This window comes from Saccopteryx leptura, chromosome 3, assembly GCF_036850995.1.
Source record: "Saccopteryx leptura isolate mSacLep1 chromosome 3, mSacLep1_pri_phased_curated, whole genome shotgun sequence".
NCBI lineage: Eukaryota > Metazoa > Chordata > Mammalia > Chiroptera > Emballonuridae > Saccopteryx > Saccopteryx leptura.
Window position 1 is genome coordinate 261,575,347 of NC_089505.1, and position 23,690 is coordinate 261,599,036.

Sequence of the window (23,690 nt, forward strand, 5' to 3'; positions counted from 1 at the left end):
TCCCATCAGACCATGAACTCCTAGCCTGCAGGGCCTGTGACTCACACTTCTTCATCTCCATGTCTATCACCGTGCTGCAGCCACATGGGATTCACAATAAATGTCTGATGAATAATTCAGTGTGTCTGTATATGTATTATTCTCCATAATCTCACATATACACATGGAACAGTGTAGAAATTTATAGAAAGTAGGTGAAATGTGAGCAATATTTGGTTTTCTCCTACCTCCCACACCCACGCCACGCTTCCTCTTAACCGTTTATGTTTGTTTTACTATGTTGTTTATCTCAGAACAAACTCTGATTAGCCTGTAATTTGTTGTAATAAATTCTATTATCCCTGACACTGTTTTGAATGCGAGGCTGCCTGACGAGTCAAGGAAATGATTTATAATGAAATTGCAATAGATTTTGCCCTTCCCCTCACTGAATGTTACCCTCCCAATTTCATTGAAGAATATTACTCCGAACTTGTTCAAACACCAGCTGTAAAGAAATAGGATTAAAGTACCAAAGAAAGAAGAGAATGTCTGGTCTTCTACCCAAAGGATATAGAGAAAGACCACCAAAACCTGGTAGAACGCGACATAACGAAAGCACATGCAGAGCCTACTGCCACTGCCTCGTGATTGGCTGACTCTCCTCCAGACCTTAGCTGTCAGCCATGACTCTCCCATCTAGTACACAGATGGCAAAGGGACTTGCAAGCATCCCGTCTACAGCAGAGTATAAAGTGAACTGCTTCACCATGATTTCCAGAGCACTATCCCACAAAGCAACATAGGAAAATACAGAAAGAGTCTTCACAGAATGCACAAGTTTCATACAAAGCCAGCCCATTGGCAGTCTTCCCTCTGAGGTCTGCCCAAGCAGAACAAACCCAACATCAGTCTGACTTTAGGACTCTACAAATCCCGTCAGCACCACTGTAGCCTTATTAGCTTTCTGTCCACCAACCATGGGGTGCTCCGACTCATCAGTGTGGCCACTTCCAAGGGAACTGAGTTCACTCTGACATTGCTAGAGCTGCTGCAACCTTAACAAGCTCTCTCCAAGGTACAGTGGTGCAGAGAGAAATTAGCCAATGATTCAGGTGGAGCCATGCATCATGAACTTTCCACCTAAGCACAGAATCCCTCTTGAATAATATGTTCACTGTTCCCTGCTAGGAGCCCAAGCCCAGCTGCACAGCCTTCGAAGGATGTTGGGTGGGGCTGCATGCATGGAGAAGAGCCCCCCTGTCTAAGCTGGTCAGATGCTCCCAAAGCTGATGAATCACCTTTCTTCTTGTCCTGGTGAGAGGAGGAGTAAGAAACTTGTAGCACTGCATGGGCTGTGATTCCCAGCTCCTATCAGTCTGTCCAGACTCCACCCAAGTGAAACTGTGTTCACACTGCAGATCCTGTTCCCCCAACATACCGACCTGTGTCAGACCAGATTTTCTACGACAGCCAAGGTAAATATGAAGTTCCAAAACATGTTGAACACTAGAAATGCATCTTGTATGGCACTGTTGAATCTGAACCCTAGGCTATATGTTAACATTATTATTCCAAAAAAAAATGTTTAATGGAAACACAGTAAGATAAGATAATGTTGCCAGCTGTTTCTTTGGGGAGAAAGGCTGCCTCTAAGTAAATATATGTATTTTCTGTGTTATATGTTTAAATGATCTTTTATAAAATGATGGTGTTAGTAGATAAAGATTATTTTTATTATTTTACTATCTATACCTCACAAAGGTAAAAAGTTGGCAATTTTAGGTTTATTCCCAGGTTTTATAGATCTAGCTATAAAATCCAAATTCTGGGACTACTGACTTTTCTCTATTTCAAGTTCTTACTTGAGGATCCATTCTTTTGCCCACAGAAGGTGTCAGCATGCTAAGAAAGAGGCAAAGTCAATTCTATATCCAAATCTCCTGCTGGGCAGTGTGTCAGGATGCCTTTTTAGAAGTAAGTGCAAACTTGACCCCAAAGGCAAAGGAAATAGAAGCAAAAATAAGTGAATGGGACTACATCAAACTAAAAAGCTTTTGCAGAACAAAAGAAACCATGAACAAAACAAAGAGGCAACCAACTGAATGTGAGATGTTTGCAAAGAATACCTCCAACTGGGAATTAATATCCAAAATATGTGACAAACTCATATAACTCAGCAATAACAAAAAACCTGATTAAAAAATAGGCAGAAGACCTGAACAAACACTTTTCCAAGGAAGACATAGATGAAAAATGCTCAACATAACTAGATATAAAGACAGTGCAAATCAAAACCGCAAAAAGATACCACCTTATACCTATTAGGATGATTTTTTTTATTAATTTTAATGGGGTGACATTGATAAATCAGGGTACATATGTTCAGAGAAAACATCTCCAGGTTATTTTGACATTTTATTACATTACATACCCCTCACCCAAAGTCAAATTGTCTTCCATCACCTTCCATCTGGTTTTCTTTGTGCCCCTCCCCTCTCCTCACCCCTTTAGGATGATAATTACCAAAAAGACATGAAATGTGTTGGAGATGGAGAGGATGTGGAGAAAAGGGAACCCTTGTGTGCTGCTGGGGGGAATAAAAATTACTGCACCTACTGTGGAAAAACAGTATAAAGTTTCTTCAAAAAACTGAACAGAGTTACCATATGACCCAACATTTCCTTTTCTGGATATCTACCCCAAATACTTGAAAACCCTCACTCATAAAGTCATACATACTCCTATGTTCATCAAAGTATTATTTACAATAGCCAAGACATGGAAAGAACCCAAGTGTCCTTTGATGGGTGACTGGATAAAGAAGACGTGGTACATATATACAATGGAATTCTTCTCAACCATAAAAAAAGATAAAATATCATATATTATGCTAATTGAGTAAGTCAGATGGAAAAGGACAAGAACCAGGTAATTTCACTCATATACAAGATATAAAACAAAAATCACGTGTACAAACAAAACAAAAAAAAACAAACTCAAATACAGACAACAAAGGGTGGCTACCAGAGAAGGAGAGAATGGGGAGAGAATTTGGAGGGTAAAGGGGATTAAATGCAGGTTGATAGACTTCAGGCGGTGAGCACAGAATGAATTACTACTATATAGATGTTATAAAATTGTACACCTAAAATTTGTTATGAACCAATGTTACACCAACAAATAAAAATGTAAGTTAGTTCATCATACTATTTTTAACTCCATGAAAGATTTAAATTATTTTAAAATATATTTTAAATACTTATCACTTTTATTCACAATTAAAATAGAATTTGGCTGATGGAGAGTTATAAAATTGTTTCATTACTTTACAGCCATAAATAAAGTTTGGATGCCATATGCCAATTTAAGGATGGGTATCTTCATATTTCTTTAACATACGGGTGAAATTCCACAGGTATCTACAACATAACTAGATATGCTTTGTGAATGGGTCTCCTAGTACCAGCCTAGCTGTTTTATAAATGAATGCTTATTGTACAGGTTGGCTGTATGGACTCTGGCAAGAATAATGTTTCCATCAAAGACAGATTTATGTGGTAAGACCAATAAACCCCAGTGTGGGCAACTTTGAGATCGCTATAGGAAAAAGACAAAGAAATTAAGGGTGAAAGCCATGTGGCACAAGGTTATAGGGCAAGAAGGACTGAAGTATTGGTCTCCATTTTAAGTGCCAAAGGGATACTCTAAAAATAAGCAATATTCAAGCCTGTTCTTCCGCAGATTTTGAGAAACCTGATTCCAAAGAGTTTCTCATGAAAGTCACTATATTGGGGGAGCTATGCATGGCAAACCACTGGGTAATGTTTATTTCTAGACCTCTGATTGATCATAATTGTAAGTGTGCTCTCTACCAAAGTACCCTCACATGAAAAATAAGCAGCTTAATTGGGCCAACCCCCCATCCTCCCAGCTCCACAGCCAGGACAATTCTGGTTGGCTCCCGTTAACAATGATGAGGACAATCCACGTAAGACAGAGCCTTTGAAATTCTTCATGGCACTGTTCCTCTCACACTGCCTTTGTCTGCTATTCTCATTCTCTCTTTCTCACTCTAAATTGACACTTAGCTCCCTTTCCTGTTAGTTGTGACTAATCCATCATCTGCAGATCTGACTAATGACTTGCCTTTCAGGGTCCTATTATCCTGTTTGGGTGAATGGTGAGTTGGCACTTTCTGTCTAGGGAAATAGAAGAGATGCTGCATTAATAAGCATGGTTAATTTGAATTTTCAAGAGTGGTTCAGCAGATGAGGCTGCTTTGAACAGAAATCTGCAACTCAGGTATTCTGACCTTTTAAATGCCATCAAAAGTGTAATGCAAGTATACTTCTGCCTATAGTAGCATAAATCAGAATAACTGGCTTAATTAGTTTTGTTTGCAGTAAGCTGAGTTATTAAAAACCACAACTCCATGAGAGCAGTTGGTGTTGCCATCTGGCCCATCCCTTTGCTCCTGGTCTCTTTCCCTTCTGTTTCTTGCCGCCCAGAAGCTGACACTTGTCCAGACACACAGCATTTAGGCTGCTAATTCAAGTGGACGTGTGAGGACAGGACGACAGTCAGTCCACTTTCACAAGAACGTTTGCCCAGAAGTGTGGCCTCGGGGTGGGGAAGAGTCGTGTGAGAGGAAATGAGCAGTAAGGTTGTTAGTCTCTTAGGCTAGGGGCAAGAGTATTTCTACCAACAGTTCTGTGAACTGTGTGCACCCTCCCCCACACACACACATCTGACCTAATCAAAGGTTTCTAGATCTGAGCTCACCTCCTAAGTCACCAAGTCTTCTGAGACATGGTCTATTGATGTTCTTCTTGTCCCACTCTCACCATGCAGGTCTCTGGTTTTCTGGAATTTCCAATAGGAAAGGGGGATGAATGGGTCTCAATTCCACATAGGTTCTTTATAAACATTATCCCTACTTCGAGTGGCCGCAAGGTCTCTAGAGGATGAAATGTCATCTATATAAAACTGATCCATGCCCAGAGAGTCAGCTTGATTCTGGTCCTCTACTAACTTGGCAACTGGCCGTAGGTAATCCATTGAATTTCTTTAAAAGTCAATATTCGCATTCAGAAAATGGGAAAGTTGAATTGGATAAAATGTAGAATGTTTTACAGATTTACGTTCTACAGTTCTGTGACTTCCTGAACTAAATACACCACAGGGTCCTCTTTCTATTCTTTAGCATTAAAATCCATTCTCAGATGAACTAATATACACGCATGCATGCATGTCGGTGTGTGTATGTGTATATCCACATACACATAAATATTCACCACTAATTGGTTTCTTTTCCACTGATAAAACACACACACTGCGTTCCAAATGCAATTCACACCTTTCATCATTTCTGAACCAGTAAGCAATTATAGACACTCAGGGAGCAGGGAGCTGGAAGCTGTAGCTACACATAACCCTGATCGGGGATTTCCCCTGAAATCCAAAAGACCCCTCCAATGTTGAAAGAAGAACAGGAAGACCTTTCGGTTACCTTTACAATCAAATCTAGAAGACAAAAATCTTAGTTTAAAGCAGTGATAATGACACCTGGCAAGAAAAGCCAATTCGTTTAGCGGCACAGACCACCTTTGATTTCTTAGTCATCCATGTTAACCAAAACATTTTATCCCTCAACCTTCGCAGCAGGCATAAATTGTACTATATTTCGTTTGCAAGATGATTTTTAAATGTAAGAATTCGTAGTCTTTTATGTAGCTGAAAAGAAAAGTTAAAAGTCATTCGATATCTTCAAATTCAATCATTTAAAGTTTTAATAAACACTAAATACTGTGTGTGTGGGAAGAAAGCTCAAATAATTAAACGGCCCTCTTTGAGCAATCACTGACCCAACCTTTGTGTCTAACATACTCTATCTCATAGAAAATCCTACAAAGGATCTCTGGCTGATTGGCTCAGTGGTACAGCGTCAGCCTGGCATGTGGATAACCCAGGTTCAATTTCCGGTCAAGGCACACAGGAGAAGTGACTATCTGTTTCTCCACCTATCCCCCCTCTCCCTTCTTTCTGTATCTCTTCCCTTCCTGCAGCCATGGTTTGGTTGGTGCAAGTTGGCACCAGGTTCTGAGGATAGCTCTATGGCCTTTCCTCAGGCACTAAAATAGCTCAATTGCTGAGCAACAGAGCAATGGCCCAAGATGAGCAGAGCATTGCCTGGTAGGATCTCAGTTGGGGCGCATGCGAGAGTCTGTCTCTCAGCCTCCCTGCTTCTCACTTAAGAAAAAGAAAAAAAGAAAGAAAAGCCTATAAAGGCCTAAATAACTGAGGATATGAAGGGGGGGAAAAGTAATAAATATTATTCCTGAAGTTTTTATCTGGTAATTAAATGTGTTCCTACTTTCAATACATGCACAGGATCAAGTCCCAAGACTTGCTGTATATACCCTTCCATAATGATTCAAGTACAGAAGCTCTATAATACATAACTCTTTGTTACATGAAAACAGTAAATGATTCAACTGGGTGTGAAAAACCCAGTTATTGCCTTTTATCTTAGGGAGGACAAACTGGCATTGCCTTTATAAGGACGAGAATGCAGCCTGCTGTTTCTCTGCCATTTCCCCTTTTCATAACACCTCTTCTGCCACTCTGTGGCTTAAGGACCCTCTGTCTCAGAAAGAGCAGCCACTCTTTCCACTGGAAACTCTTGGATAGCACTCTAAAAAGGAGGCAATTTATGTCAAGTGCAGCTGTAATTTGAACCTCTCTCTTTTGCAGATTAGATAGAGACTCTTATAACTCAGAGCTGAGATTTCATATCTGTATTCTCAAGTGTCCCATGCCCTGTTCTTGATAGTGAATCTCAAATTTCCTATAAATCTTGAAAATCGGCCCATTTCAGAACTTGAAACTCTTGTTAGTATTTCCCAGAGTCAAATTCAAAATAAATTATTTTTTTCTCGTGCACAATGCTCATACTGAATAATATGATTTAAAGTGCTATTAATGGTAGTCTGGCTGTGCCACAATACCCAATAAGCAAATATTTCTCAATTCTTCTAGATACCTCAATTATTTTACGCATAGTCAAGACTCCAAAAAATAAGAAAAAATGAACCTTAGGAAGCCGAAATACTTACAGGTGCATGGCACATGGGCCATGCACTAAATTTCATGCACTGTATTCATATAAGGATACTTCAAGGCCCTTTACTCTTATTTTAAACATCTCTAATCAGTGTGACTATTCACTCTCCCAACATACGACCAGCCATTAGCAACAGCGGAAAAGATTGTAGAAACAACAATATGAGAAAAGAAGTTAAAGCCAGGCCAGCTGAGGGCAGCGAGGAATACTGCTAACAGTAGGCTGGTAGTTGAAGTGATGGAAAATCTATTATTTTTAAAAGTAAATATTGGGGGGAAAAAAGGATAGCCACATGGGGCCATTTAATGTAGGAACTCACAGTTCTATCTAGTATTAGAGCCCCTGGGGTCTCTCAGCATCAGAAGTGGCTAACATTTGAAAAGTTTTACAGCCTAAGGTCACTGGTCTAAGCATACAGTGGTCCAATGGCACTACACAAGTACAAACTTACTGTTTTGTAGGTTTTTTTAACATCAGCAAAATCTGGATTCACATTTATTTCTGACCAATGGAGCTTAACAGAGATCCCGACACCAATGCATCCAGAATCATCTAGCATTACAATGAGTAAATGTATAGCTTACAGCAAATCACTGTGTGTGCACTCATTTGACACTTATGAAGTTATCTAATAAAATGGAATACTTGCCATAACTTTTCATTTCCCCCATGCTTCATTCTAAATTATTTCAGTTAAAAAGATAAATGCATCACTAATCCAATAATATTTGTTTTACTGTATCTTCTGGAAAGCTGCAGTAAATCCAAAAATACAAACATCTAATTGATTTCGATTGGCTCTAAATGACATGATCATAATCAGCTGAAAGGGATACTTGGCTGACTTCACAGCAGCAACTAGCTTATGTGACTGGATACATTCAAACATTTGTTTGACTAAACAGTCAGCTAATTGAATGTTTGACATTGTTACAATGTCCCCGTGCAATATTAAAGTTATTAAAATATACATGTACACACACATATACAGACATACAGATTATAGATACAGAAAATCTCCTTTGGAGAAAGATGGAAAGGATCTCGTAATTTAAGGAAAGTTTATAGTTTTATGCTATTATTTCAAGTAGAGTTGAAAACCTTACATTCTACTAAAAAATACTTTTCTTAACCATCTCTCTTTTACAATAATACTTTGCCTCTCGGATATATAGTTTAAAAAATTGTAAAATATTCCCAATAGTAAGTTTTGTCATTAAATAAAAATGTATTATAATGTATTTATTCTTATGATGAATGCAATGTGTACACACAAGTATGGTACAATAACTAATTCCATTTTTCAAAACTTCTCAAATTGATGTCCTATCAAAGTGGATATAAGGCTACCAAATTACTGCATTGAAGTTTGAAGATCAAAAACTGCTATCTAGTTCTTTAACCATCTCCATGTCAGTTAACACAATAGGAAATATACTCAGAGGTCCTCAATTAACGTCAGTTCTGGTATACTGTACACGCTGAAATTTTTCTCCCAAGAGACATTCAATTTCTATTGTCCAAATTTACTAGTAAGCAACATTATGGCTTTTTCTAGGCAAAACAGAAGATTTGTGAGAGCGATTATTCATGCTACACTGCACTATTACTTTAAGTTACAGACAACTTTGCTTCATAAAATCATCCTGGGCTTCTCCACACCTGCTTCTTACCCCTCCATAAATGAGTCCATTTTGTGTTATCAGCATTTTTGTTCACTCATTAATAACCTCAGCAGAGATTAAGGAGCAGTTTTAAAATCCAGAGTAAAACTAGCAGATGTGGTGGCGCAGTGGATAAAGCGTCGACCTGGAAATGCTGAGGTCGCCGGTTCGAAACCCTGGGCTTGCCTGGTCAAGGCACATATGGGAGTTGATGCTTCCAGCTCCTCCCCCCTTCTCTCTCTCTGTCTCTCTCTCCTCTCTCTCTCTCCTCTCTAAAATGAATAAATAAAATAAAAAATAAATAAAAAAAATCCAGAGTAAAATCTATAAGTGGGAGACTTGAAGAGTGGTATTCTCTCATGGGAAAAATGCTTCAGCAGGCCAGTGCTGCGTGCTCTACATGCAACAATGGTGTCAACTGTAAATGGGCCCAAAACTCATGTTCTTTTTCCCTCTTGATGTGAAGTCTTTCAAAAGTAATCTTGAACTATTCATAGGCCAGTTTCCCCAAATTAACCTAACACCAGCCCAAAACTCAAAATTTCAAAGCATACCCCTTCCCCCAAAATGCATTATCAGATAACCTTGGTCTGGGTTGAGAGGGGTGACATTTCACAGTACCTGCTGGGGTCAGTCCTTCTCAGTCCTGGAGGTCAGTTCAGCAAAGGAAGGGAAAAGTGAACCTTCCTCTTCCCAGGAAGCTTGGGTGTTTGAGAGCGGCACTCATACCAACCTGTCTCATACAACACTTGCTCACCCGCCAAAGGGTTTCACTGGGTCTGCTCACTGGAATCACCGGGAAAGCTCTCTTTGCAACGTGCCCAGGCCCAGTGCCAGAGCTACTCAATTTGCATTTGAGTGTGGGGCCCGGGCACTAGTATTTTTTCAAAGCTACCACACTGATTTTAATCTGCAGCCAAACTGAAAAACACTGCTCCAAAGCAGTGGATCTGAACCAAGGGCAGTTCTGCCCACTCCCTGGGAACATGTGGCCAGGGCTGGAGAGCTTTTTAATTAGTCATAACTGGGGGTGCCTTGTGGATAAAGCTCAGGATGCTGCTTAACCTCCTAAAACACACAAGACAACCCCCTCCTAACAAAGAATTCCGTGGTCCCAAATGTGAACAGTGCTGCTGCCGAGAAATCCTGCTCTAGAGAAAGAGCTAGTGGGAGAAACAGCCTGCACTTTCTATCTCTGGAGGAACGCTCACAAAAGAAGAAAAGAGGCAGTGAGAAGCTCTCAGGAGGAAGGCTTGCAACCCTGGCACTCCATCCCATGAGGCCAAACGTAGTTCTCAATGGACTTTGTCTAACACAAGTGAACAATGTCCTCATGTGTGCTCTCATTGGCTAGGTGGTGCTGAAGGGCATGAAGCTATTGTTCCCTGGAACATACTCTCAAATGTCAAATTAAGGATAATTGAGCAATGTGTTGAGAAGAAAGACAGTAAACAATAAAATAAGGAGAAATGTTTCTCCTATGTGTTTTTTTCTCAGTTGCTGATAACCAGAAATATGTTCCTCTAGAATTAAAATAAAACCATTTGCAATTATTTTTTGACCGGATTCATAATGTCCCTTGGGTGGACTACTTGTAAAGAAGGGCCTGATGATCAGTTTCATTTGTCTGGAAGGTTAACAATAAAACAGAGCTGTTATTGCTGCAAGAACCTGATTCATCTGTGACACGCATGACCTGTGCTAAAAAAGTTTTCTGTTAAAAAGCAAAGATCTTCCAGCTGATATCTGGAAGCAAAACCCCTTGGTCTCATTGTGGAAGGGAACACTTTCAGCTAGCAAAGTTCAATCAGCCTCGGATTTCAATGGAATCCGGTAAACGAATTCCCCATTCTCACAGAGGTTATCAATGTGTGGACATTTATAGCTAGAAGTGGCTATTCAGTTACTTAATTTACAAATCTGGAATACAGCAAGTAACTTAAATGAATAGACAAATGCCTTATGTCTAGATGTGATAAGTTTTGAATCACCTTTCTCTTTGCAAATGGAACTCTACAAATTGAAAAGAAATAGTTGAATAATAACTTCTAAACAAGTTACTATGAATATGTGAGCATTTTGTTCAATAAACAGGAGTTTTTGTTTGTTTGTTTTGTTATTGCTTTTGTTGCTATTTAATCAGCTACTAATTTTTACCATTGTCCCATAATATTTTTCACTCCATAAAACACACCTGACCATAAGACACACCTATGGTTTTAATGAGGAAAATAAGAAAAAAAAAATACCCAGAACCAAATTTATTAAAATATTTAATAAAATACCATATTTTTTGCTCCATAAGATGCACTCCCCCCCCCCCACCAAAAGTGGAGGGGAAAATGCCCGTGCATCTTATGAAGCGAAAAATATGGCACTTTCTCTTAGAAATATCTAAGAGAGGAAAACATGCCTAAAATTCATCTTTGCATCCAGTTAGAAATTAAGTCAATTGTTTTAACCAAAGGAAACTCTCAGAGGTCAAGTTAATCAACTACTTAATCCACTGAGTTTGTAACTGAAGACACAAGAAAATCGAAAGTTGCTCAAGGCACAGCAATTGTTTTCACTGATGTTCCCTCATTGTGTGCACGTGTATCTTCTTGGAGGGCATGTCACTTACACATAGGACAATATCCTACCATCTCTGTTTCATTGTCCCATAATGCAGTGGTCCCCAATCCTCGGGCCGTGGACCGGTACCGGTCCGTGGGCCATTTGGTACCGGTCCGCAGAGAAAGAATCAATAACTTACATTATTTCCATTTTATTTATATTTAAGTCTGAACAATGTTTTATTTTTAAAACGACCAGATTCCTTTGTTACATCCATCTAAGACTCACTCTTGATGGTTGTCTCATAAGTTTGACAATTAAATTTTAAAATACCACAGTTTTTATGCCGGTCACATAATTTTATTTTGTGCATTTATCTGTCTCACCCTAAAGGCCGTTCCGTGAAAATATTTTCTGACATTAAACTGGTCCGTGGCCCAAAAATGGTTGGGGACCACTGCCATAATGCACACACTTTCACTTGCTTACATCAGCTTTTGTTTATATAATAATAACATGCAAGTGTTTATCCAAAACACTCGTCTCACACACCAACCCTAAACAGAATGACTCTGTACGTGACACTGAAAAATTGCATTTTGAGGTTAAACTTTCTTCTGGTTCCTGTCTGTTTACAATCCAATGACTCAGCCAAAATGTCTGGGGATTTGCAAGTAAAAAATATCATGTCTTATCATCCATATCAAAAATTAATTTGTAACAGCAGTATTAGTATATTAGTACGTGCTACCAACGCCCAAGTTTATAGGCTAATGTTCCATGAACATTGTGCCTCGCCACTTCATTTTCTAATTAGTTACTGAAATAAAAACATAATGCAAATGTAGTATAAATATACCTTGGTGAAGATATCACTATCAAAAGAAGGTTTGTCACTTTAGAATGAGAAAAGTAAATGCAAAAGTTAAATATAGTAGCATTCTAAATGATGCATCAAATTTTCAACTAAATAAAATAGTTAAATATTAAAAAACATTTGCCTAACCCACTAAGTTTATCTAAGTTCAAGCAATAATAAGTCAGAATGTAATATTATCCTTATCTAAAGACATAACTTACTTTATGCCAGGCATTGTTGAAAAGTTGCACCTAAAATCTTTTCTTGTAAGCTATATCGCACATTGATTAAAACAAGTTCCTTATTTTTAAAGTCATTTTGTAGAATTGGTTAGTAAGTTAACCACCTGCCCCTAAGTCTTTTTTTTTTTTTTTTTTTTTTGGTTCAAGGTACTATTAAAAAAGTGCACACCATTTACTTCTCATGTTCCACAAAAAGTAATCAAGAAATGGAAAAGTCATTAACTTCACCTTCCTGTAAACCCATTACTCTCTGAAGACGAGCTTCATGGCAAAAACCCATGTCTGGTAGTAATACAACCAACATATCTTTCTAAATGACTTTCCTCCCTGTGAGAACTGCGCAGACATGCCGCCCACAGCAGTCAGGGCAGCCCTCTGCCTCTCCTGGAAAGAGTGAACGAAGGTGCAATGCCTCAGCCAGCCAGGAGGTCTCAACACAACAGGTGTGGTGAATGGGCTTCCTCTGCCTCCACCTCCCAGTACAACCAATCATCCCATTTTCCCCACCCTTCCCAGTCCCACTTGCACTAAAAAGAGCAATGAAGCCAAGCTTCAGGAGTCAGTTTTCAGTACTATAAGAAAAGGATTAGGATGAAATGGAATCCAACAGGTAAACCCCCAAGTACAATATTGAAAATTCACCCTATTGCGTCACTGCTAAAATTGGAAGCGACCACTGCTCAAAGCTGACTGCACATTGACTCCTGAGCAGCTTTCAAAGAAAGTAAAAAACCTCAGATAATTTGAATAAAAAAAATTCCACAGTTTATAAAACCAATCATTTTAGTTTCAACTCAACCATAAGTAACATAAAGGAATTCTGAGGGGTTTTGGTTTGTTTTTCAAAGAAATGATTTTTTTTTCCCTCTCAAGTTCAAAGAGGTTTCAGAACCAAGATGCAGAAAATTAAACCTCTTCCAAAAGATTTAATAACTTGGGTTTAGAGTCACTTCAGCAAATGCAGTGGATATTATGCCTTGGAAACCAAAGGAGTATCCAAACACATCTGTACATTTTTTTAAAAGGGACATTTAAACAACCGAAAAGAGATTTCTCTTCAGAATATGTTTCAGGGAGTTTGTTGGAAGGGTTGGGTGGGTTTTGAATGAGTAGTGAACGGAATCATTTCATGCATTTTAGGTGCAAAGTAAAGTTACAGATTCATGCTAAGGCCCCTAACACCATGAAAAAAAATCTTCAAGATCAAGTAAGGTGTATTTGTAGGCATTCAGGGAACCCAGCATCAAACCTATTTAGGGACAACAAATCTCCTTTTTAATGATGTTACTGTTTTTCATAATATTTCTTTCTGCACATAAACTAGTCACTGGATTCAAAAAACCTTTTGGTCACCTGTTCCACCAGTGAGCCCAGAAGGAAACTGCACACCACTAGAAAATGCTCAAGTTCGAGATGGAAGAGACTTAGATTGGTTCTGGTTTTATCTTCAGTACCCATAAATCTCGCCTTGACTACTCAGGGTCCCGTGGAATTATTGTTTCTCCCCCTCCCCCTAGTCCAAGCTCACTTGACTGATAACTGTATAAACTATAACCAAATGAGGGGAAGAAGCACATCATGATTTGGGGGCAAATGTCTGCCCCTCCCCCAGCCCACCCCTTCCTCAGGGCCTGCGCTTTCTAATACGGTAGGAACGCCCCTTCTCCTTCAGAACTTGACTGAGTTCCCCAGCCAACGCGGTTGCCCAGCACATACTGACCCACCGTTCATGCCACTGTAGACATTGCGGTGATGGGGCGACGCTTCCTCCTGCGCCTGCCGTCGGAGGGTGCCCTCCCTGCTGCCTCCGCCGCCGCCTCCGCCTCCTCCGCCCACGTGTTTGTCAGGGCTCCCCCCATAATGCTGTTTGAGGTGCTCAGGGCTGGTGCCCCTGGCTCTGGGGAGATGCTCCAGGCTCCCGCCGAGGGCATGTTTCTGAAGGTGCTCGGGGCTGCCTCCGCTGTGCCTGGAGTGCTCGGGGCTGCCCCCGGGTCTGTGCTTCTGGAAGTGTTCCGGGCTCCCGCTCAGCACGTGCTTGGGCAGCGTTTCAGGGCTGCTCCCTGGGTGCGGGTGCCGCTGCTGCTCGGGGCTGCCCTTGCACAAGGGCTTGTGGTGCTCGGGGCTGGGTCCTTTGAGTGTTTTGGGGTGATCCGGGGTTCCGGAGGCCCTGGGTTTCTGTAGATGCTCTGGGCTGGTGCTCCTGTGCTTGGCGTGCTCCGGGCTGCCCTCGGCCCGGGCCTTCTGCAGGTGCTCAGGGCTGCCACCGCTCGCATGGTGCTTGTGGTGGTCGGGGCTGTCGGTGCTGCCCGTGCTGGAGGTGCTGCTGCCGTCACCCACGTCCCGCACGTAGGGCGCGGTGGAGGCGGTGAGCTGGCACAGGCTGGCCTGGCTGTCGATGGAGCAGCGGCTGCCCGCGCAGCCCGCGCCCTTCTCCTCGTCCAGCAGCACGCACAGCTCCTTGAGCTCCATGTTCTCCTTCACCACCTCCTCCTGCTTCACCTCCAGCTCCTTCAGCTTCTGCAGGTATAAGGCCACTTCCTTGTGCATCACCCCAGCCGTGAAGCGGCCCAGTCTCTGCCACTCCCGGGACACCCTCTTGCCTTTCTGCCGGTCGTCATCCAGGAAACAGCACAGGTCCCTCAGCTCCTGGTTGTCCTCCTGGAGTTTCTGGTTGATATCCTGCAGGGAGAGATACAACCGGTCAATGGAGGCGCACAGATGAGGCTTCATCAGGCTCAGGCTTCCCCGGAAGGAGGGAGCCAAGAATGGGTGACTTCTCGGTATTGTTACCGGAGGAGCTGAGAGGGTGGGAGGGCGCTTCGGGTTCATAGCTATCCATAAAAATGAAAATGAAGCTCTGGCAGGTTGGCTCAGTGGTAGAGCGTCGGCCTGGCATGCGGGGGGACCCGGGTTCAATTCCCGGCCAGGGCACATAGGAGAAGCGCCCATTTGCTTCTCTACCCCCCCCCTACTTCCTCTCTGTCTCTCTCTTCCCCTCCCGCAGCCAAGGCTCCATTGGAGCAAAGATGGCCCAGGCGCTGGGGATGGCTCCTTAGCCTCTGCCCCAGGCGCTAGAGTGGCTATGGTCGCCCCTGGTGGGTGTGCCGGGTGGATCCCGGTCGGGCGCAAGAGGGAGTCTGTCTGTCTCTCCCTGTTTCCAGCTTCAGAAAAAAAAAAAAAAAAAAAAAAAATGAAAATGATAGGCAGTGGTTATGCTCCTTGCCTAATGTTTTATGAGTGTTAGCCCATCTAATGTTCACCAAAACATTTAGGGGATAATGATTTTGATGGTTCTTTTGCAGAAGGGAAAAGACCTCGCGAAGTTTGTCTTGTCCAAGGTCATCCATTCAGTATTTAGGAAGCAGCCTGTTAATTAACTGGAAATCACTAAAAAAAACCAAAAAACAAAAAAAAACCTCCCCTGTACCACCTTCAGAAAAGAAAAATGGCTGCTTGTGACTTGTGAAATACTTAAAAGTTCTGGGGCAACAGGCCCGTCATCAGTACAAAAAAGCACTGCCCAGGTCTCAGCCCACGACAGGGAATAAGCAGCCCAGCTCCCCTGGAGGGAGCAGCACAATTGCCCTCTAGTGGCCTTTCTGTCCTGCATCCAGCCCCCACATACTGCGCCCTCCACATCCCCGGGGAATCTCACATGAAATGCAGCAATGCTGAGTGAGTTCTTGGGTGACATTCAAACTCTCCTCCCCAAACTACACCTCAGCAAATGCCAGCTCCACCCACCCCGTTGCTCTTTATAAGAACCTGCACTTATACCTGGAGTCCCCTTCTCCCTTGCCTCCCTTTCTGAGCCAAACTTGTCTTCTGAAATAGAACTCCAAAACTTATCACTCCTATGCTTAAAAACCCTTAATAGCTCCTCAGTGCCCTTAGGATAAAGTGCAGACTCCTCAAGTCTCACAAGGCCCCCAAGCCTCAGGCCCAACTACTTCTCCAACACGAATGCTGAGTCATTAGTTCATTCACAGATATTTAGTAAGCATCCATGACGTGCCAGGTACCAGTCCAGATGCCAGGGATATACCAGTGGATGCAGCAAAGGCCTTGACACCCCACAGCTTTTATTCTGGTGGAAAGACTGGCAAAAAGCAAATACAGAAGCTAATGTCATGTAGTGAAAAGTGCTGGGAAGAAAACTAAAGCAGGAAGGCACCTCTGCAGAGAGGGAAAGCATTTCAACAAAGCCCTGAGTGAAAGGAAGGAGCAAACAGTAGAGATCCCAGGCAGAGAAAGGTCACGTAGAAAAGCCCTGAGACAAATGTGGCTCAAGTTGCAGCGAGCAGCGAGGCCAGCACGCTGAAAGTGAGGTGAGCAAAGAGGGCGGAGCTGGGAAAGAGGTCTGACAGGGATCAGGGGCCAAGTCATGCAGAGCTGTGTCGACCACGGAAGGACTTTGGATTGTTGGCGAGCAGAGGATAGATAATATGCCCCATCATATGATTCATTTTGTAAGAAATCAGCATAGTTTTCTATGAAAAATAGACTGGCTGTGGGAGGGGTGGAGAGAAAGAAGGGAGACAGCACTAGGTGGAAGCCCGGAGACCAGCTAGGAGGCTACCAGGCTAGTCCACGTAGAGGGAGATGAAAGTGGCTTGGACCCATGGCAGTGTGGAGAAGCTGAAAATATCCCCTTCCCATCATGCACGGAGCCTCAGCAACACTGGCCTGTTTCTGGGCCTCAAGGGACAAGCCTTTCTGCTATTTCACTTGGAATGCTTTCTCCCAGCCTTCTACACGAACTTCAGGTCTTACTTTGTTACTTCCTCATAGAAGCCACCCATGACCACTGCCCCTAACCCACAGGAAGTCCCCGTCTATGCTTTACCATCACCCTTAGACTCTTCCTCTGTTGCACTTATTGTAATTTGTAATCACATATGGTTGAGTGACATGGTTGAGCGTGGCTATTTGTCATGTCTCCATCCTCATTAGACTAGCCATGAGAATGGAGAAACCTCCCCACCCCCGCCAACCACCATCCATCTATTCTGTTCACCTCTGTGTATCCTGAACACTGAAACTCTACCATGGATACCTGAAACCAAGGAATTATAAAAATTCATTGAGAAATACCCATTTATTCTCTATTCACACATATGAAAGGGGTGACTGTTTCTTTTCATGATTTTATTTTTATTCATTTTAAAAATGTGAGAGAAAGAGAGAGAGAAAGGTGGGAGGAACAGAAAGGATCAACTCCCATATGTGCCTTAAGCAGGCAAGCCTGGGGTTTCGAACCAGCAACCTCAGTGTTTCAGGTCGACGCTTTATCCACTATGCCACCAGAAGTCAGGCTGGGGTGACTGTTTCTTTAAGCACCATGGTTTGGTGGGGATGAAATAGGAGCAGCTACCTAAGATTTCCCCTGCTTGGCAAACCTGGAAACCTCTGGTCTGGTGACTCCGTCATCCAATGCAGAACTAGAGGTACGCAGAGAGGAGATATAATTCTTGTCAACTCAGGTTGAGTCCAACACATCCCCTGCTATTGACTAGAGAAATAAACTAGAAAACATCTGCCAACCACACCCTGCACCTCCTAACAGTCATGAGGTCAAAGGTGGAAGCCATTTTCCAAGGCCTGAGGGGGAAGAGCATCTGAGTAGCATAATGTTCAACTCCAATGCTAGCGCTTGGCATCACCAACACCTCTGTTTCCTTGTCTCTAATGCCCATCTATTCCTTTTGTTTCTCATTGCCACTTTCTGACCTGAGGCCTGGCATTTCCAAAAGCCTCTCGCCTCACCCAGCCTCCCTGTCTTGGCCTGCCTCTGCCCCTTGGTCCATCCCATTCCCTCACCTAGTCCAATCCGACCTCTCTTTGGCCAGAATGACCTCTAAAACCACTCCCTGCAGGTTATGTCTCTCCTGCAAATCAACCCACATGACCTCCCCTTTGCCAGGGAACATGACAAAACCCTTGACCAGGCTGAAAAGGCTCTCTCCTGTCTTTGCCTCCTTAGTTTCCTCTGTCAGCTAATTTTGACCCTGATTTGTCTAGTTTTCCAACTAGAAAATACTATCTTCTACCTAAAATGGACTTATTAGAGGGGAGAGTCCTTTGAGAAGACTCCCCTTGCAAGAGGCGGATTTAACAACTGGTGCACCGGGCATGCGCCCTAGGCCCTGACTTCTGAAGGGCCCCACTAAACCCCAACTTTACACTATTTTCTAATGTAAAGGGCTCAATATTTTCTTCTGAGCCTGGGCCCTCAACTGACCTTAATCCACCCTTGCCCTTTGCCCTAAAACCACACCTGGAGTATAGCGACCCCAGGCATGAATTAATTAGTTAATGTAAGTAATTTTCCCACTCTGCTTACTGCCTGCAAGACACACTAGCTAGAGCACTCATTGGGCATCACTTTGTTCCCTTCTCTAATTCAGCTATCTTAGCTTCTGGAAGGCAAAGTCCACCCCAATGCCCTTCCTTGCCTATGTGACTGACGCCTCTGGCATGGTGCTTTGCACACAGCGAACACATAATATGTATTTAAGGATTGACCAACCCTTTAAAGCCTGAGGCCTGTGGTCCAAACAGGATACAGCTCTAGATTCTGAGGAATGATTTCTTATTGTTTGCATACAGCAGTCTGCGGGAATAAGAGAACTATGCCTTGACACGGATGCTTCAGGGGAAACCAGCAGCTGTGGATATTTTTAGAAGATAATGCTAAACAAAATTAATCTAGGTTTAAAAATTATTCCCCATTTAGTTCAATCCTGTCATTTCATAGCAAGTTTAAGTCATGTTCTTCTACATCTAACTAAATTTCCATCTGAAAAGGTTTCTCTCTGCCTATCCTACAATCATTCCTGATTTCTCCAGAACTGGGAAGTAATCAGGACTCGGGCTACTGAGGGCTTCAAGGAGCTAATGCCCTTTCCAAATGGAGTGAAATACACCCTCCTCAGAATTCCAGCTTGGCGTTAAAGGGATGGGTGCTGGTTCCTCCTCTTTCCTTCATCACAGCTCCGTCTTCCTTACTTTCCAATTCTGAGCCATTTCCTTTGCCTTCAGTTCACAGCTAAGCAACCAGCTTGATGACAACCTTGTGAGCCGGCTTCTTCAAATCAGCCACATTAAGACGGGCTTTCTTTTATAGAACACTAAGTGTCCTTTTAACATTGCCACAAGCGACCCAATGTTACCCTTCTGTTTAAAGTGGACTTTGAAAAGATTAAACCACCTCATAGCATACAACCCAAAATTTTATTCATAAGATTCTCAAGTACTGTTATCTATAATTAAAGAATTGCTTTGTTATTTTTCATCATTGCACGAAGGGAAAATGGTCTGTTGGGGATAAAGTAGGAGAATTAATGTGCTGCACAGATCCAGTTCCCCCAAATTTATCCCCATCTCCTAAAATTTCAGGTCAGAGCAGCCTGAGCGTTGGAATGTGGTCAGCAACATACAGACATGGTTCTCAGGAATCCAGTTCCTTTAAAACATCAGAACTCTAATCTCCTCTCTCCACCCCTTTCAGGTCCACACATTCTAACCACAGAATGTCAACTAGCCAAAAGAAAAGAAAGTCAGTCCATTTTGAACATTTATATCTATATGACCTTGGAAGCTACTTAACCTCACGTTTCTTCACCCGTTTCATTTAATCCTCATCAAACCTCATGTGGAATCAATACCCCTAGTCGGCACATGAGAAACTGAAGCTCTGGAGGTTAACAGTTTGCCCAAGCCACCCAAATTGTCAGACTCCAAATCCTTCGCCTTCCCACTGCCGTACACTGCACTGTCTCCTAAGTGTTTAAACACAAACAAGTCAGCCCTGGCCGGTTGGCTCAGTGGTAGAGCGTCGGCCTGGCGTGCAGAAGTCCCAGGTTCGATTCCCGGCCAGGGCACACAAGAGAGGCGCCCATCTGCTTCTCCACCCCTCCCCCTCTCCTTCCTCTCTGTCTCTTTCTTCCCCTCCCGCAGCAGAGGCTCCACTGGAGCAAAAGATGGCCCGGGCGCTGGGGATGGCTCCTTGGCCTCTGCCCCAGGCGCTAGAGTGGCTCTGGTCGCGACAGAGCGACGCCCCGGAGGGGCAGAGCATCGCCCCCTGGTAGGCAGAGCGTCACCCCCTGGTGGGCGTGCCGGGTGGATCCCAGTCGGGCGCATGCGGGAGTCTGTCTGACTGTCTCTCCCCGTTTCCAGCTTCAGAAAAATACAAAAATACAAAAAAAATACAAATAAATAAACACAAACAAGTCAGCAACTGGCTGGACAGAGTCCCAGGCCCCTCAAAGGAAAAGAACTGCTCCCATCTCTCCATGTGTACAGCTACACTACCATCAACTAAGCTTAAAAATATTTAAATCCACTTTCAAAGACAGATCACAAAGGGCATTTTTAAAAAGTGTTATGGGCTTACTTACCCTAACTTTATAGTCCTCAGCTGAGAATTCCAAACCATCAGAGGCAAAGAAGAAAGAAACAAAGCAAGAAAGAAAGAGAAAGAGGGAAGGAAGGAAGGGAGGGAGGGAGGGAGGGAGGGAGGGAGGGAGGGAAGGAGGGAGGGGAAAGGAAGGGAAAGGAAAGGAAGGAAGGAGAGAGAGAGAGAAAGGAAAGAAAGAAAGAGAAAGAGAGAGAGAGAGAGAGAGAGAAAGAAAGAAAGAAAGAAAGAAAGAAAGAAAGAAAGAAAGAAAGAAAGAAAGAAAGAAAGAAAGAAAGAGAAGGAAAGAAAGAAAGAAAAAGAAAGGAAAAAAAGAAAGGAAGGAAGGGAGTGAGGGAGGGAGGGAGGGAGGGAGGGAGGGAGGGAGGGAGGGAGGGAGGGAGGAAGGAAGGAAGGAAGGAAGGAAGGAAGGAAGGAAGGAAGGAAGGAAGGAAGGAAGGAAGGAAGGAAGGAAGGAAAGAAGGAAGGAAGAAAATCCCTTCCAGAATTACTCAGCCAACTGCATTTATTGGTCACTATGGTGTCCAGGAAAGCTTTGTGTTGAGATGATGAAGAAAAGAAAGAAAACAGAGCTCTCAGCAGGGTTTTAGTACAGCCCCCACCCCCCAAGAGGTGGGTTAGAGGCCTTGGAGATAGTACATTTCCCACTGTGCAGGGATGAGAGCAAGAAGAGTACCAGCTGTGTCAGAAAGTAACCAGACCTCATCATTTATGAATTTGATAAAGAGGTGGGCTGGAAGTCTTTTAATGTCGGGTCACAAACTAAACCACCAGGAGACTCCCTTATTTTGGAGTGTGACCACCCTTAACTGGCCTAACAGGTATTTCTCTAAATGAGGCTAGTGGAATGAAAACCAGGCCTGCCCTGGGCGGATGGCTCAATTGGTTAGAACATCGTCCCAAAGCGCAGAGGTTGCTGGTTCAATCCCCGGTCAGGGCACATATAGGAAACAGATCAAAGTTCCTGTCTCTATCTCTGAATCTCTCTCTCTCCCTTCCTCTCTTTCTAAAATCAACAAAATAAGCATTAAAAAAAAATAAAAGACAAAGCCCCCTCACCACTCAGACATAGACCCAAACAATCAGTCAATCCACACAAGCTAAAAGAACTTCCAAGTATTTCTGAGCGATTATTTCAATGTTCCATATTAGTAATTGACTAATTAATTTAAAACTCTTCCAAGTCACATTATAGTTCAAACCATGACAGAAGAATAAATTGGAAGATTACAACCTATACTTTCTGCTCAACTTCACCTGAGACACCCAGTTCCTGGAGATATGTCTTCTCTGGTGAGAATCAGTTTTTTACAGTCAGGTCCAGGGTTAAGCCTCCCCCGTCATTATCATAACTTATTGTCACAATCCCCTAGGAGAGGTTTATTTCTTTTTAAATCATTTTTTATTTTTCAATTACAGTTGACATACATTATATTAGTTTCAGGTGTACACCCAGTGGTTAGACTCTATATAACTTACTAAGTGATCATCCCAATAAACCTCATACCCACCTGGCACCATACATAGTCATTAGAATATTAGTGGCTATATTTCCCATGCTGTACTTTACATCCCCATGACACTTCTGTAACTATCAATTGGTACTTCTTCATCCCTTCACCTTTTTCACCCAGCCCCTCCACCCCCTTCCCATCTGGCAACCATCAAAATGACCTCTGCATCTGAGTCTGTTTCTGTCCTGCTTGTTCATTTACTTTTAGATTTAACTGTTAATAGACATATATTAATTGCCATTTTATTGTTCATATTTTTCTCCTTCTCCTCCTCCTTCTTCTTCCCCTTCCCTTTCCCCTTCTCCTTTTTTCTCCTCCACCTCCTCCTCCTCAAGAAGATCCTTTACCTTTCACGTAATACTGATTTGGTGGTGATGAACTCCTTGAGTTTGTTCTGTCTAGGATGCTCTTTAGATACCCTTCAATTCTCAATAATAGCTTTGTTGGGTAGAGTAATTTTGGTTGTAGGTCCTTGCTTTTCATCACTGAATAAATATTTCTTGCCAGTCCCTTCTGGCCTGCAAAACTGTTGAGATGGAGGTGCCTTTGTACTAACTGCTTTTCTCTTGCTGCTTTTAAGATTCTCTCTTTGGGTCCTGGCCGGTTTGCTCAGTGGTAGAGCATTGGCCCAAAGTGTGGCTGTCCCGGGTTGGATTCCCAGTCAGGGCACACTAGAGAAGCTCCATCTGCTTCTCCACCCCTCCCCTTCTCCTTCTCTCTCTCTCTCTCTCTCTCTCTCTCCCTTCCCCTGCTGCAGACATGGCTCAATTGGAGCGAGTCAGCCACGGGCGCTGAGGAAGGCTCCATGGCCTCCACCTCAGGAGCTAAGAAGAGCTCGGTTGCTGAGCAATAGCGCAACATACCAGATGGGCAGAGCATCGCCCCCTAGTGGGCTTGCCAGGTGGATCCTGGTTGGGGCGCATATGGAATCTGTCTTTCTGCCCCACTCCACTCATGAATAAAACAATGAAGATTCTCTCTTTGTCTTTAACCTTTTGCATTTTAATTACAATGGGTATTGATGTGGGCCTCTTGGGGTTCATCTTGTTTGAGACTCTCTGTGCTTTATGAACTTGTATGTCTATTTTCTTCATCAGGTTAGGGAAGTTTTCTGTCATTATTTTCTTAAATACATTTTCAATTTCTTGCTCTCTCTCCTCTCTTCTGGGCACCCCCATGGTGCAAGTGTTAGTACACCTGAAGTTGTCACAGAGGCTCCTTACACTATCCTCATTTTTTTAATTATCTTTTCTTTCTGATGTTCTGATTGGGTGTTTTTTGCTTCCTTAGACTCCAAATCATCATTTTGATTCTTGACTTCATTTACTCTGTTA

General features: G+C 42.8%; 1 protein-coding gene across 3 annotated transcripts in view; it reads right to left on the bottom strand.

Annotated features, from left to right (window-relative positions):
• Positions 1–23,690, bottom strand: part of CCDC85A (coiled-coil domain containing 85A) — a 207,409-nt gene that overhangs the window by 180,031 nt on the left and 3,688 nt on the right. For all 3 annotated transcript variants that reach the window (XM_066378229.1, XM_066378228.1, XM_066378227.1), the window contains exon 2: positions 14,151–15,105. In XM_066378229.1, coding sequence (XP_066234326.1) covers positions 14,151–15,105 — 955 coding nt within the window. The remainder of the gene's footprint in view (positions 1–14,150; positions 15,106–23,690) is intronic.